Source organism: Fringilla coelebs (assembly GCF_963513975.1).
Source record: "Fringilla coelebs genome assembly, contig: SCAFFOLD_41, whole genome shotgun sequence".
Taxonomy (NCBI): Eukaryota; Metazoa; Chordata; class Aves; order Passeriformes; family Fringillidae; genus Fringilla; species Fringilla coelebs.
The window spans coordinates 31,392-47,032 of NW_028167191.1; the positions used below are offsets into that span (position 1 = coordinate 31,392).

The 15,641-nt window shown below is 52.9% G+C and overlaps 1 protein-coding gene across 1 annotated transcript; it reads right to left on the bottom strand.

The window, feature by feature from the left end:
• Positions 1-9,270: 9,270 nt before the first annotated feature.
• LOC311166187 (olfactory receptor 14J1-like) lies at positions 9,271-10,203 on the bottom strand (the record flags this gene model as incomplete). Its single annotated transcript, XM_084227655.1, has 1 exon — positions 9,271-10,203. One exon carries the CDS (start codon positions 10,201-10,203, stop codon positions 9,271-9,273), a length of 933 nt encoding a protein of 310 aa, XP_084083781.1.
• Positions 10,204-15,641: the final 5,438 nt, after the last annotated feature.

Below are 15,641 nucleotides of genomic sequence, written 5' to 3' on the forward strand. Positions count from 1 at the left end.
TGCACATGGCCCATGGAACCAAGGAACTGTTGTGATACTGTGGGGCCCTGTGAGACCAAGGGACCCTTCTGACACTGTGGGACCTTGTGGGATGAAGGGACCAGTGTAACACTGTGGGGCCTCATGGAATCATGGAGAGCACTGTGGCATTGCTGAGCCTCATGGAACCAAGGGGACTGCTCTGACGCTGTGTGGTGCCATGGAATGCAGGGATCATTGTTACACTGAGAGGCCCCATCAAACCAAGGGTCCATTGTGACACCATGGGGTCTCATGGAACTGTGGAGACCATTATGAAACTTTGGGGTGTCATGGAACCAAGGGGCCATTGTGATGCTGAGGGGACTCATGGAATCATGGAGACCATTGTGACACTCTGAGGCCTCATGGAATAAGCAAATCATTGTGACACTTTGTGGCTTCATAGAACCAGTGAGATCATTGTGACCCTGGGGGTCCCCACAGAACCAAGAGGACCATTGTGATACTTTGGGGCCTCATGAATCCAAGAGGCCTTTGTGACACTGCAGGGCTGCATGGAACCAAAGTTCCAGGGTGACACAGAGGGGCCTCCTGTCATCAATGGTCCATTGTGACACTGTGGAGCCAAAGGAGACCTTTGAGACACTGCAAACCCCCAGGGCCCAAAGATCCATTGCAGGGCTCATGGAACCGAGGAATCATGTGACACTGTGGGGCCTGGGGAACAACAGAGACCATTGTGACACTTCAGAGCCCAATGGAACCAAGGGGACATGGGACAGGTCTGGCAGGTTTGGCCTCCCAGGGACTGCCTGAAAGCTGACCTTGGCATGTGTAGGGTCTCTTCTCATCTGCTAATCAAGCAATGCAGCTCTGGGCTTTCTTTCCTATGAAAAGATCTCTCCTCCTCCTCCTGGCACCCATGGACAGAATTAGGATTTCATAGAAAAATGTCCTTATATCTAGGGATTGCTCCCATAGGAATATTGCCAGGACAAATCTGTCTAGCAGTGGTTTCGCAAGGATCACTTTCCATCTCTCCCCATAACACTGTGGAAGGCTCTGTGCTTTCCTTCCTATGGGAAAGAACTGTCCTGTTTCTCCAGGTGCCCATGGCCAAGATTGGGTTCCACCTCCAAAATTCTTTTAATCCAAAGACTGCTACCAGAAAAATCTGCCATTACTGACAAGTCTGCCAGGCCTTGGCCTAGTGAGGCTCTCACCTGCCTTCCAAACACTGGGGCTCTGTGCTTTTCTTCCTGTGGAAAAGAACTGTCCTCCTCCTCTAGGCGCCAATGGCCAGAATTGGGATTTCACCTCAAACATTGCCTGTTATGACAGACTGAAGGAGATTGTTGGCTCAAAACATTTCATTTGTGGGGGAGGAAGGGGCAAGTCCAGCCTTGCCCGGCACTGGAACCCCAGCACTGCCCTGCCCTGCAACCCCAATCCCCTCAGAGCCTCTATCCCAGCCCAGCAGTGTCTGCCAGTCCCTGGCACAGCACAGGCAATGCTCCACAGCCACCTCTGCAGCCCCCAGCCCAGCTCCTGAGGGACCAAATGACCCCAAGCCCCACCTGAGGGAAGGGCCCAGGAAGACCAAGGAGTATTTAAGGCTGACCACAAGGCAAGTACACATCTTGACCCTATCTCCTCTTGGAATTTCCATCTGAACACCATGGAATCCAGGAGTTGGTAGCTTTGTGTGTGCTTCTCTATATCTTATTTGTCTTTCTCTCTTTTTAAATCCCTGTTTTTGCACATTTTGAGCAACTTTGAATTGAACACTGAAGCTGAATGGGCAAAGTTAATGCTTTGAGAAGTCTTTTTTGTTTATTGAATGTTGTATGAAACCTTTCGCCAAGTTTCGCTGATTTTCTGAAACTGCCAGCAAGGGTTGCTTTGTTGTTTTGAGCTCCTGAGAATCATTTGTCAGTATTTCTCCTGTGCATTCAACTCAGAGTACACAAACAATTATAATTTCTTTTAAATCTCTCCTTGAGAGAGTTGTTTGGGGGATGGGGGTCAGGGCTTGTCTGTCCTGCTTGGCACAGCCCAGGCAGGCCTTTCCCAGCCACATTCCACACTCCATTTCCCAGCTGGAGCCCCTGCTGCCTCTGAGTTGTGCTGCCCCAGCCCCAGGGACGCTCTCCTTGTCTGCCCATTCCCCCACGGGCTCTGGGCAGGGATGGCCTCAGTGGGGGCTGCTGACATGCTCAGCAACTTGGAGACTGCTGCTGAATGTCACTGCACCAGAGGCTTGTTCAGCCTTCAGCTCTTCAGTGCAGGAATTCAGTGTCCCAGGGCTCATTAACATTCTGAACACCTTAACAAGCCAAGCCTCCGGGAATAATTTGATTTCAGTTTCCAAATCCTTTATGGTTAATTCCGCAGTTTTCAGAAGCCTATTTAAAATTAATAAACTATGTTTAAAAAGACACAATGAAAAGATTTTTTTGGTTCCTGATTTGTTTTTTTTTCCCTGTTCATAAATTGCTATGTGCAATCTCCAATTGACACTGAATCCAAGCACCTCCTCATACAGTTCAAATAGATATGCAAATCAAGACCCTTCATGGCTGACAATCAATCAGACTCTGTCCCTACCCCCACCCCACCATTTCCCCCATCCAAGCCCTGGCACTCAGAGCAGCCTTGTGCAAATCTGAGCTCCCTCCAGCCCAGGCTGCACCTGCAGCTTTCAGCTCCTTGCCTCCAGCTCCCACCTGCTTTCTTTGGAGAAGGAGCTGCCTGAGACACAGAGGGATGTTCATTTCTTGTCAGCCATCAAAGCCAAGGAAAGGCACAGCTCCATCAAATGCAAAAGTCATTCTTCTCCCTGCCTCTGACTTGCCCCTGATCCTCACAGCCTGTCCTATTTCCTTCATCCCTGCATTGCCAGGGACTTCCTGGGACAAGGGAGCTCTGCTCTGGCTATGGAGGGAGGTCCAGGTGTAGCCCCTGGAGTGGGAACCACAACTCATCAGGTTTGTATCCTTTGAGGGACCAGGAACTGGGGAGACTCAGAGGCACAGAAAGGTTTCTCTTCATGGCCAACAAAAAAAATTATTAACATGAAAGTGTTTAATAACCATCAAAGCACTTCCCTCAGCTGCTTGTGAAATCCCTGCAACATCTGACATGTCCACCATCCACAAGGGGTGGCCATAAAAGAAGGATTTTAACGAGAGACATAAGAAGAAGTGATAAAAAAGATAAACACATAACTAAGATTCTGACTAAGGAGTTATTTAAACTTCTGAAAGATTGGGCAACACCCTGAAGATTACAGTATGAAGCCAGTCAAGGGAGACAAAATGGAACGAGCAGAGAATACCTGCAGGAGGAAGTCTGTGAGGAACGGGAAGGACAAAGATTCAGGTGCTCTAAATGAAGAGGTGTCTGCAGACCTGGCCATTTAAACAGGGGAACTGGAAACAGCTGAAAGTGGGTCATGAAATATTAGACTGAATGTTTGTGGCAAAGGAAGGGAGGAAGATAAGTATTTCTTCTCCTGCCATCAGTAGAAGAATCTAGGAGATCCAGGAAGTTCCTGTTCCCAGTAGGAAAATTGTGCCATCTCTTACAAATACTCAAATGAGATATATAAGAAAGATTTGCTTGCATATTATGAAACTAAGAAGTCTTAACACCTGTGCCCCTTTCCAGGCAGACATTGGTGGTGTGTCCATGAGCAGGCAATGCCCCTTGTGCTTTGAGGTGCCCGGCTGGGGCTGGATCTCTCTGAGAGTACCTCACGGAGAGCAGAGCACCTTGCAAGCTGCAGGCCCCTGACAGCCCCGCAGGGCTCCTGTCCCATCAACATCTGCTCTGTTCCAGTCTGAAACAGGGCCCAGCATGGTGCTGGGATCATCAGAGAGCTGAGGTGTGTGCTGGAATTCCATGCCCTGCCGATCCCACAACAGCCCTGCTGCAGCCTTGGTCTCCAGCACAGCCATGGAGGCTCTTTGGGCTCTGGACTGTTCCTGCAGCCCCCAAGGGCAGCTGAGCTCTGCCTTTGGCACACTCAGCCCTGGCCAGTGCAGGCCATGCTCAGCAATTGCCTGTCTGTGCCTGGCCTTGCTGTCAGCCCTGGCAGCGGCTGCGTGGCCCCTTTGTGGCCCTGTGCTGGCCCAGCCATGGTGGCACAGCCCCTGTGCAGGCCCAGCCCAGGCCAGGAGCATTGCGGCTGAGAATGGCCCCTGTGCCGTGGTGCCCACAGCAGCCTTGGGGCTCTGTGCCCCATGGCCTCCCTGCTGGGCAGCCTCTGCCAGCTCCTGCAGAGCCCGTGGCACCTGTGGGCCTGCACAGACAGCCCTGCCCTGGGCTCTGCCGGCCTCTGGGCCAGCAGACACGTGGACAGGGCTGGCCATGTCTGGGAATAGGCCCTGAGCCTCGCAGGAGGATGGAGCTGGGCCACAGCCAAACTCAGCCCAGGGCAAAGCTGGCCTCAGCAGCCAGGGCTGCCAAGGGCTGGCAACAGAGGGTGGCACTGACAAATGTCCTGGGCCCCCTCCCTTCTGTGTCCATGCCCCCAAGGGCACAGAGCAGCCTCCTCTCTGGGGCACTTGCCTGTTGTCAATGCATTGCACAGGCACTGGTCCTGCCCCACAAGGCCTGGCCTCAGTCCTGCCCCTGCACGCTCAGCCAGGCTGAGATGGACACTGATGGTTTCTGGGCCGGGCTCTCTGAGCCCAGCCCAGCTCCCTGCAAGTTCTCCCAGCTGCCCTGAGCTCTGGCCAGCACCAAGGGCCTCTGGTCAACCCAGGCCAGCTGGCTCTGGCCCCACAGCTCTGCTCAGGCCAGGCAGCTCTGGGCACTGGCCCCACGGCCTCAGCCCCTGGCAAGGCCACAGCAGCAGCTGCAGCTGCCACAGGACTCAGCCCCAGCCATGGGGGAAGGTGCTTGGCCAAGGCACAAGGAGGCTCCCTGGCTGCCCTGCTCCCCTCTGGCTGAGGTGCTGAGAGCTCTGCAGCCCCTGCTGCCATCCCATCTGCCCAGGGCAGCACAAGGGCCCCGGCCTTGGGGCCCTCCAGAGCTGCTCCTGCTCCAGGCCCAGGGCCCATGCCAAAGCTGGGGCAGCCACAAAGCTGTGCCCATTCCTGCTTTGATGGGGATGGATCCTCAGCCACTTGGAGGTTGCTGATTAATTTTACTTTTCTAGACGCCCCTTCTTTCTTGAGCCGTTCAGTTCAGGAATTCACTAATTGAAGCTCATAAACATTTATTCATAAGACACGACCAAGAAAAGCCCCTGGGGATAATTGAAGTTTTCAATTCTACTGCAGTTAATTAGACAGATTTCATAAGTGTATGCAAAGTGAATGTGCTATATTGAAAATAATGCAGAGAGGACTGCTTGGCCTCTTATGTTTTCCTTTCCTATTTATAGATTGATATTAGCAGTGTGCAATTGATATTGACCCCAAATAACTTCTAATGAAATCTGAATACATATGAAAATCAAGACCCTTCATGGCTGACAATCAATAACACTTTGTTCCAACCCCATCCCCACCATTTCCCTCATCCAAACCCTGGCACTCCTGTGGATCAGGAATGGCGTGGGCAGCAGAAGCAGGGCAGTAATTCTTCCCCTTTGCTCATCACTAGTGGGACAGCACCTGGAGTGCTGTGTCCAGTTCTGGTCCCCACAATTAAGGAAGGACATGGAGGGGCTGGAGTGTGTCCAGAGAAGGGCAACAAGGCTGATGATGGGCCTGGTACACAAGTCCTGTGAGGAGCAGCTGAGGGAGCTGGGGTTGTTTATCTTGGACAAGAGGAAGTTCAGGGGAGACCTCATCACTCTCTACAACTCCCTGAAAGGAGGGTGAAGCCAGGTGGGGCTCGGGCTTTTTTCTCAGAGAACAGTGACAAGAATAGAAGACAAAGCCTTCAGCCGCACCATGGAAGCTTTAGGCTGTACATTAGGAAATATTCCTCACACAAATGGTGATTGGGCATTGCAATGGGCTGTCCAGGAAGATGGGTGAGTAACTGTCCCTGAAAGTATTTAAGGAAAGACTGGATGTGGCACTCAGTTCCATGGCCTGGGTGACAAGGTGGTGTTGGGTCCCAGGTTGATGCTCTGCACGGTCTTTTCCAGCCTGGTTGATTCTCTGATGATAGTGACACTGCAGGGCCCTGACGAAGCAAGGGACCATTGTGACATTGCGGGGAGCCTGGTGGCACTAAGAGGGCAATGGAGACACTGTGTACGACAGGGCAGCACAGAGCCAAGGAGCCATGGTGACACTGTGCGGCTGAATGGAAGCAAGGAGTCCATGGTGACAGTCTGGGTCCTCGTGGAACCACAGAGGCCACTGTGACCCTGCAGGGCCTTGTTGAACCAAGAGGCCATTGTGGCACTGAGGAACCAAGGAGACCCTTGGGGGAGTCTGGGGACAATGGAATCAAGGGGCAATTGCTCCACTGCAAGGACTCTGGGAACTGAGGGATCAATTGTGACACTGTGGTGCCCCATGGAACCAAGGGTCTCTGCTGACACTGCAGGATCTTGTGTCACCAGGGCTCCATTGTGACATTGTAGCACCAAGGATATCCTTGTGGCACTCTGAGGTCTCATGGAGCCAAGAGGCCACTGTGACCCTGCAGGGCCTTTTGGAACCATGCAGAGCATTGGGACAGAGCAGGACCTGGTGTCATGATGGGGCCATTGTAACACTGCAGGGCCTTGTGGAACCATGCAGAGCATAGTGACAGAGCAGGACCTCGTGTCATGATCGGGCAATGGTGACACTGCAGGGCCCCATGGAACCAAGGGGCCAGTGCTGCTCCTCAGGGACTCATGGAATTAAGGAAATGTGCTTAACACCGTGGTGGCCCTTGGAACCAAGAGGCCATTGTGACACTGTGGAACTAAGGAGAGCATTGCTGCACTGCCCGACCTCATGGAACCAAGGATCCATTGTGGCACTACAGGGCCTTGGAGGACCATGGTGCCTTTGTGACACTGCAGGGCCCAATGATCCAAGGGACTTTGTAACACCAAGGGGTCCTATGGAACCAAAGTGACATTGTGACACTGGGAGGCCTCATGGAATCATGGAGATAATTGGGACACTCTGGGGGCTCATGAAAACATGGTGACTCCAGGTTGGTTGGGAGTGTTGATCTGCTGGAGGGTAGGAGGGCTCTGCACAGGGCCCTGGACAGGCTGGATCCAGGGCCCAAATCCAACAAGGTGAGGTTGAACAAGTCCAAGTGCCGGGTCCTGCACTTTGGCCACAACAAGCCCTGCAGCACTACAGGCTGGGGACAGAGTGACTGGACAGCAGGCAGGCAAAAAGGGACCTGCAGGGACTGATGGACAGCAGGCTGGACATGAGGCAGCAGTGTGCCTAGGTGGCCAAGAAGGCCAATAGCTCCTGGCCTGGATCAGGAATGGTGTGACCAGCAGGAGCAGGGCACTGATTCTTCCCCTGTGCTCGGCATTTGTTGTGCAAACCTTGAGCGCTGGATCCAGTTCTGAGCCCCCACAATTAGGAAGGACATGAAGGGGCTGCAGCGTGTCCAGAGAAGTGCAGGAAGGTTTGGGAGGGGTCTGGAACACAAGTCCTCTGATGGGCGTTTGTGGGAGTTGGGGTTGCTTATCCTGGAATAGAGGAGGCTCAGGAGAGACAAGGCAGTGTCAGGGCACAGGTTGGACTTAATGATCTCCAAGGCCTTTTCCAGCCTTGCTGATTCTGGGATTCTCTGAAAGCACCCTTGGAGCAGTTGCACGATTAGCCCTGGGCCTCCTCTTCAGAAGTTCCAGCAGCCCAGGTCCCTCAGCTTCTCCTCCCCGGCCCAAAGCCCATCCTATCAGTCCTGCAGAGCCTCTGCAGCTCCTCCTCATTGCCCAGAACAGGGAGCCCCAGAGCCAGACACAGCAGCCCAGATGTGCCCCCTGCCTGTGGTGTTTCTGGCAAGGGAGCAGCACCAGGCCCTGCAGGAGCCTGCAGACAATTCCTGAAGCACTTGTGGGATGATCCTGCTCCCCAAGGGACATTCCCATGGTGCCAAGTCAGAAAGTGCAATGGGGAGTGGGGCCGGAGAGGAAAGGGCAAGCAGGGATAGGCTGCTTGCACGGGACGGAACAGGGGTGGGCTGTAGGAAGAAATTTGTGCTTGGGAAGAGTAAAGAAAGCACAGGTGAAGCAAAGGAAATGCTCAGGGCAATGTGGGGGTGGCTACCAGGCAGCCCTGGCTCTGAGCAACAGCATCTGCAGTGGGACAGGAAACTCCCAGCTGATGGGAACAAACTTTCTGGCTAACTGCAGAGGCCAGGACAAAGCTGAGTGCTTTCCCTCTCATCCCCAGCCCTTGCTGGCCCCAGGGGCTGATGGCATTTGTGCTCCCTCAGGTTCATGTCCCCACAGCAACAGCATGGGGGTGCTCCTGCCTGCTCTGTGCAATGCAAACAGGGGCTCCTAAGACAGTGCTGCCATGTCTGTGCCTGCAAGGATGGGGCACCTGTGTGAACTGGGGGAGAGGCCAGGGCTGCAGAGGGGGGATGTTATCGGCAGCTCCATGAGGATGCTCTGGGATGCTGCCCTGGGCTGTCCAGAGCTCTGGGGATGTATCAGCCCCTGCTCTGCTGCTCCTTCCCAGCGCCCCCAGGGCCCTTGCAGAGCACCAGCCATGCTGTTTGCCCCCAGCCTGCCCACAGCCAGCCTGGGGCTGCTCACGGGGGTTTTCTGTGCTAAACATTGGCCTGGGTGTGTTCTTGAGAGAGCCTGGGCAAGGAGCCTGGAGCCCCCAGGCCCTGGCCTGAGGCATCAGCGCTGCCCCAGCAGTGCCCATGGCCTGTCTCTGCTGCAGCCCTGGCACTGTCACCCCAAGACTGTGCCCGGTCCCGAGAGAACTCAGCCCCAACAGCAAAACCAGGGCCACCAGGGCAGTGGGGCAGGGCCACAGCAGCAACACTGGCAACGCCAAGTGCTGCTGCTCCTAGGCACAGCTGCTGTGCCAGCACTGATCTGCCCCAGCTCTGCACACAGACATTGCAGCTGCAGCTTCAGAGAAGGCAACAAATGGGCATCTCTGCAGTGAACTCTGCTGGGAGATCCTTTAGTTCCTTTCAAGCCACCGAGAGTGCCTCATTGACACAGTCTGTGCTCACAAGGAAGGTGAAGAGAAAGAAAACGAGAAATGGCAGAAACAATGGCATTTCTTTGGTGATAATCAAAACAAGTGAAACAAAGAGAAAGAACCTCCAAAATAAAACCAACAAGAAGTATCAAAAATTACTCTTATTACAAGTGAGTTGCAGAAATTGGCCAGCAGTTCAATGTCTCTGAAACCATCCAGTCATCAGTCTCCTCACTGCGGCCTTGAGCTCCTGGTTCCTCAGGCTGTAGATGAGGGGGTTCAGGGCTGGAGGCACCACTGAGTACAGAACTGACAGGGCCAGATCCAGGGATGGGGAGGAGATGGAGGGAGGTTTCAGGTGAGCAAACACTGCAGTGCTGAGGAACAGAGAAACCACAGCCAGGTGAGGGAGGCAGGTAGAAAAGGCTTTGTGTCGTCCCTGCTCAGAGGGAATCCTCAGCACAGCCCTGAAGATCTTCACATAGGAGAAAACAATGAACACAAAACAACCAAAATTTAAACACACACTAACAGCAAGAAGCCCAAATTTTCTGATGTAGGATTTGGAGCATGAGAGCTTGAGGATCTGTGGGATTTCACAGAAAAAGTGGCCCAGGAAATTGCCATGGCAGAGGGGCAGGGAAAATGTGTTTGCTGCGAGAAGTAGAGCATTGAGAAAGGCACTGGCCCAGGCAGCTGCTGCCATGTGGGCACAAGCTCTGCTGCCCAGGAGGGTCTCGTAGTGCAGGGGTTTGCAGATGGACACGTAGCGGTCATAGCACATGATGGTCAGGAGATAAAATTCTGCTGAGATGAAAAACAGATAGAAAAAGAGCTGTGAAGCACATCCTGTGTAGGAGATGGTCGTGGTGTCCCAGAGGGAATTGTGCATGGCTTTGGGGACAGTGGTACAGATGGAGCCCAGGTTGCTGAGGGCCAGGTTGAGCAGAAAGAAGTACATAGGTGTGTGCAGGTGGTGGCTGCAGGCTATGGCACTGATGATGAGGCCGTTGGCCAGGAGGGCAGCCAGGGAGATGGCCAGCAAGAGGCAGAAGTGCAGGAGCTGCAGCTGCCGTTTGTCTGCCAATGCCAGCAGGAGGAAGTGGCTGATGGAGCTGCTGTTGCACATTTGCTGGGGCTGGCCACGGGGATCCGTTCATGGAGAAAGGACAGTGACAAGTCAGGAGAGGTGGCTTTGAGCTAATCCTGGGCTATTCCCCGCAGACTGTCCCACTGGGATTTGGACACCCTTGTTCCTGCTCTGGGAAAACCTTCACCCAGTGTCTGCCTGAGCTCCAGTTGTGGTCCTGGAGTGTGCCAGGAGCGGCCAGGCTTGTGCCTGGGGGCTCTTGTGGAGCCATCCCTGCCCCTCTGCCCTGGGTTTGTGGCCATGTGTCAGGGGGACAAGGCTGGATATTCAGGATTTGTCAGGGGAATCACTCCTAATGCAGACAGGCTTGGTAGCATCTGCACTCAAACTTGTAAAGAAAGGCAGGAGCTCATTTAAGAAATTGTTTTCCTACCCACACATCATTTCTGTCCCTCTGAGGTCAGAAATCCCCAGCATTCCTGCTGCACTCACAGTTTGCGACAGAGAGTTGGGAGAGGCAAAGAACTCCCTGTGGCTCAGGGAAGGTGAGGGGCTGCATGGGCTTGTTCCCAACTGCCCTGCCTTTGCACCTTCGGCTGCAATCAGAGCACAATCACACTCCTGGGTTACCCTGGGATAAACCAGACCCTGCCCAGAGCAGAGGGATCCCTGAATGTCTCACCCTCTCTAAAGGTCTCTGGGCAAGGTCTCAGCACCCCTTCTGCCAAGGACACTCACGGCTCCCTTGGCAAACCCAACAGCATTTCCTCAGCTCTGGCAGCTCTGCCCTTCCCCGTGGGACATTCAGAAAACTCCCAGAGGCTCTGGCACAGACTTGCACCCAGGAGGGCAGGTCAGAGCTTGGAAGGACACAGCAAGGAGATCCCTGTGTGTGCCCATGATGGGATCTCAGGGAGGGGCCTCAGCTCATTCCCCTTTCCCATGGACTGCTTTGCCCACAGCCCCACAGGGGCCAGGGAAGCTTGGACACCCCATTCCCATGGACACACCTGCCTGGCAGGAATGCCAAGGGCAGTTCCTGACTCAGCTGCTGCAAAAGCCAGAGCCTCCCTGGGAGCAGCAGATAACAGTGACAATATCAGGGCAGTGCAGAAACAAGAGAAGATGTTGTGGTGCTGTGCCTGAGAGGGCAGGGCAGAGACTACCGGGCACTCAGGACAGTGTTCCCGTGCCCAGCTGTGCCCAGCACCTCCTACACACCAACAGTGCCCTCCTGCCCCCAGCACTGCTCTCTTCAGCCTCCTCTCCTTCCCTGAGCATCTCCCTGAGCCTGGACATTCCCTCCTGAGAGGAGCCTTGTCCCTGCCAGTGCTCACAGAGCCCATCCCATCCTGTGTGCCCTGGCCCCAGCCCTACAGAAACCTGCCTGTGTGCATGGCCCTGACTGGGGCAGGCTCTGTGTACAGGTGGGCAAGGGCAGCTCAGGAGAGCCCTGCTGGGCCCTGCAAAGGTGATGCTGCTGCTGTGAAGGGCTGAGGAGTGGCTGAGGGCCCTTTGGAAGGCTCCCAGCAGAGAGACTGACCACCCAAAGTCACAGTTCTGGACTCTCTGTAAATGTTTAAACATTCCTTTGATGATCCTGTGTGTCCCTTTCAACTCACAATGTTCTGCACAATTCCTGCTCTGCTTCCCTTATTGCCCTGTTTTTTATAATCACAAGGGAAAAAACCCCTTGCAAGAGTGTTAGAACAGTAAAGTAAAAACCAGACATTTATTGGAAGCTTCCAGATGTCCCAGTGGGGATTGGGCACATCCTGGCCCCTGATTTCAACAATTTATTAAGTTTGATTATTTAGGATATTTAACTGGAAGATCCAATAGGAGATTCAGTTGCCCTGGTTACACACCCCTGGGTGAAAACATTGGAGTAGGTCCAAGGGCTTCTTTACCTTTACTTTTTATTATGACTGCTCACATTCTGGTAAAAAAACCCTGTTCTTCTTGTAGGTCCTCTTCTTGATAATGAGACTAGACAGTATGTCAGGAATGTATTTAGACAGACAGCTTATTGTTCTAAAATCTAAGAGAAAGATAAGGAAACATACTAGAGTTAATTAAGGATTATCGTTATAAAGTATATAACAGTAGTTAAAAAGAGTTAATTAGGAGTTTAATACAGTTAAGTAAGGATTGTAGTGTTATAAATATATACCAGTAATTTACAGAGCTATGAATACATGAGAAATATATAAAAAGCAAAAATCTTTTTGTCATCACCCCAAATTTCCCATCTTTCTCCAGGCAGGAAATAGCAAACACTCTCAGGAAAGCTCCTGACTTTTCCAGCAATCTCAGGCTTACCTGCTTTTGGGAAGTGTCCTCCAGAACTGTGCCCAGGCTAGTCTGGAGCTGGGAGCAGCCCTGCCCCACCCAGCCCCTCTCAGCAGCAGCACCTGCCCTGTTCATGGTGGCTCCTTCCCCCCACAGCTTCTCCCCAGTGCTGGGAGCAGCTCCCCGGGATGGCTGAGAGCTGTCCCTGGCAGGCAGCAGAGTCCCTGCCCCAGCACAGCACCCTGGGCTGCAGGACCCTGCTCTGCAGGACAGCCCTGGGCACCCCTGGCTGCAGCCCCGGCTGCTCAGCCCTGCAGCAGAGCCTGGCAACAGGAGCTGCCTTGGGCTGTGCCTGGGCTGGGGCAGCAGGGAAAGCCAGCCCTGCCCTAGGGCCACAGCCCTGCCCTGCAGCAGCTCTGAGAGTCCTCCTGAAAGGTCCTCAAAGCTGTGGGATGTGCCAGCATCAGGAAATCCCTGCAGGAACTGCAGCTTCTCTTCCCACAGCCAGGCAATGACTGTTTCAAACCTGGGATGATTTCTGCTCTAGTGAGCCCTAAATGAGTTCTGCTCTGTGCTCCCAGCCCAGGCTGAGTTTAACCCCTCTGTGCCTCTGTGCTGTGCCTGGGGTGGCTGCAGGCAGTGCCCCAGCCCTGCTGGGCTGTGCACAGAAGCTGCTCCTGGCCAGAGCTGTCTCACTGCAGCACTGCCCTTGCCAGGAGCTGCCTCTGTGCCAGGAGCCCAGCCCAGCTCAGCAGCACAGACACAGCACAAGGACTTTAATGAGCCTCTGAAGCTTTGGTGCTCAGGCCCTGAACATCAGTCCCTGAGAGGGAGCTGAAGGAACCTCTCAAGAACTCCAAGTCAGAATACAACTCCAAAGTTTCTTTCACTTTTAATGGGATCCACTGAGGGACATGACTGAGAAAGTGTCCCCAGGCCCCAGACAGAGTAGAGAACTGGAGGCAATGAGCACAGGTAGGAACAAAGGGAAGCCAAGTCGTGGTGCCCTTGGGCACAGCAGGGTCTGTGCCACCAAGGGCTGGGAGGAGACACCTTGTCCTGAGGCACTGGGGCCTCCTGGCACAGCCCCAGCCAGGCTGGGCACTGTCAGCCCCTTGTCCTACCCTCAGCATCCCCCCCTAGCCCACATCCCTGTGGCCTCAAGGATCTGCTGGAAGGAGTCCCTGGGGAGCCTTGCTCAGCAATGGCCCTGGGGTGGCCCCTTCATGCTCCCAGGGACTGCAGGTTTTTCAAAGGACTTTGGGTTTGGCTTTTGCCTTGGAATCTCTGAGAGGTTTGTGCAATCATGGCCTCCAATTATCTGCTTTAATTAGTCCCTGGAGAGGCTTTGTCAGTAACAACACTCTGTGGGGCTCATTAGTACTTCAAGGTACTTCAGTTATTTTAAGGTACTTGGTGTTTCCCTTTTGATACAGACTCTATGAGAGGTTTGTTCAATCATAGACCCAATTATCTGCTTTAATGAGTCCCTTGAGAGCTTTGTACGGACACTCAGTGGGGCTCATTATTACTTTGAGATACTCAAGATTTTTTAAGGTACTTTAAATTTTCTTTTTTGCACTGAATCTCTGAGAAGTTGTTATGCCATCCTGGCCTCCAGTTTTCTCCTCCAAGGAGTCCATGAGGAGCCTGTGTTGGGGATGAACCTCAGTGGGACCCATTCATGCCTTGAGAGGCTTTGGGGTTTTCTTCTGACTTAGACTCCTGGAAAGGTTTGTGCCATCTCCTCTCAGGCCCTGAGGTTCCAGGGCTCAGCTCCAAATGCACCACTGGGATCATTAGGATAAGACAAGTTCTGACAAACCATGGCTTTGCCTTGATTTCCCTTCTGCTCTCATGCCATTCATCAGGAAGGTTTCTGTAGTGGTTTTGGTTTGGCAATTTCAGATTTCTTGGAGAATGCATCAATTATTGTGGTTGGTCCAGTATTGGCTAATTACCAGTGCACTCACTATACTCTGCGTACTCATTTCCTGCTGTGACGTAGGATTAGGAGAAAGGCAATGTTGGCCCAAAACTTTAAAAGTGTATAAAGAAAATTTTCTTAATAGTAACTAACAGAAAGAGTAATAAGAATCAGAAAAAAACATTCAGAACACTTCTCCTCTCCCTAAAACCCTTTCTTTCTTACTGGGAATGTAAAGAGACAAAACCTAAAACTTTCAGTCAATTTACCACTTCTAGAATAGTCTTTCTTCAGTTCACTTAGGTAGAGGAGTCTCTCTTTCATGCTATGGAGACATCTCCATACGAAAACAGTTCTCTCATGGCTCTCAATTCTCACAAATAGCAGCTGCCTGGAAAATCTGCAATTGTGAAGCCCCTCAGATTTTTTTACAGTTTTCCCAACAGCGGTGTTTGTGGACTTTGTCATCTAATGGGGTATTAGTTTAAAGATGAGCTGTTTAAGAGCAAAGGTTCGCTTCATCTATTTCTGAAATCATCTTCATCTCTAGGAACAGAGGTCTTCTTCTTCTCTCTGTGAGGGCACAGGGTCTCATCACTCTTTTCTTTTTCTCTGTTCAAACTTCTCATGGGATCACAGCCGCTTCAACATTTGCTTACTTAACTATGAAAGCCTTTGTTGAACAAGTCACCTCTCCAAACTTTTCAATGCCTTACAGGGAAAAAGAGAGTCGGATGTATCAATTACATCCTTCTCCAAAGCTTTACAAGAGGATTTCAGCCCCAAGATCAAGGCATCTCCTCATCCCTCCCATCAGGAACTCAACTTCCCCTTCACTGACCTTGGTGTGTTCATGTTGCTTCTCTATGTGCCTGCAAATTGTCCTTTTCTCTCACTCCAGGGAGGATGGAAGCACTGAAAGAGTTCATATCTCACTTGGGGCCTGCAGATTGTTCCGTGACCCCGGCTGGGCTCAGTCCTTGCAGGCTGGAGCTGTTTTATGATGGAGGTTCCTGCAGTGGCTGCTCTGGGGCTGTGTCAGGATGGGCCGCACTGGGGAGAGGGCCAGGATCTCAGCAGCCAGGCCGGAACACAGCAGCAGCATGGCTGGGGGCCGATGGCTTCTCCTCACCCTGCCCGGGGGTTGTGGGTGAACCCCAACAATGGCAGAATCTTGGCCGAGCTGGCATGGCCTGGGGCTGCTCCTGGGGCCTGGCAGATCCTGGCTCGGCCTGGGCTGGTGGCGGGGCAGGGCTCA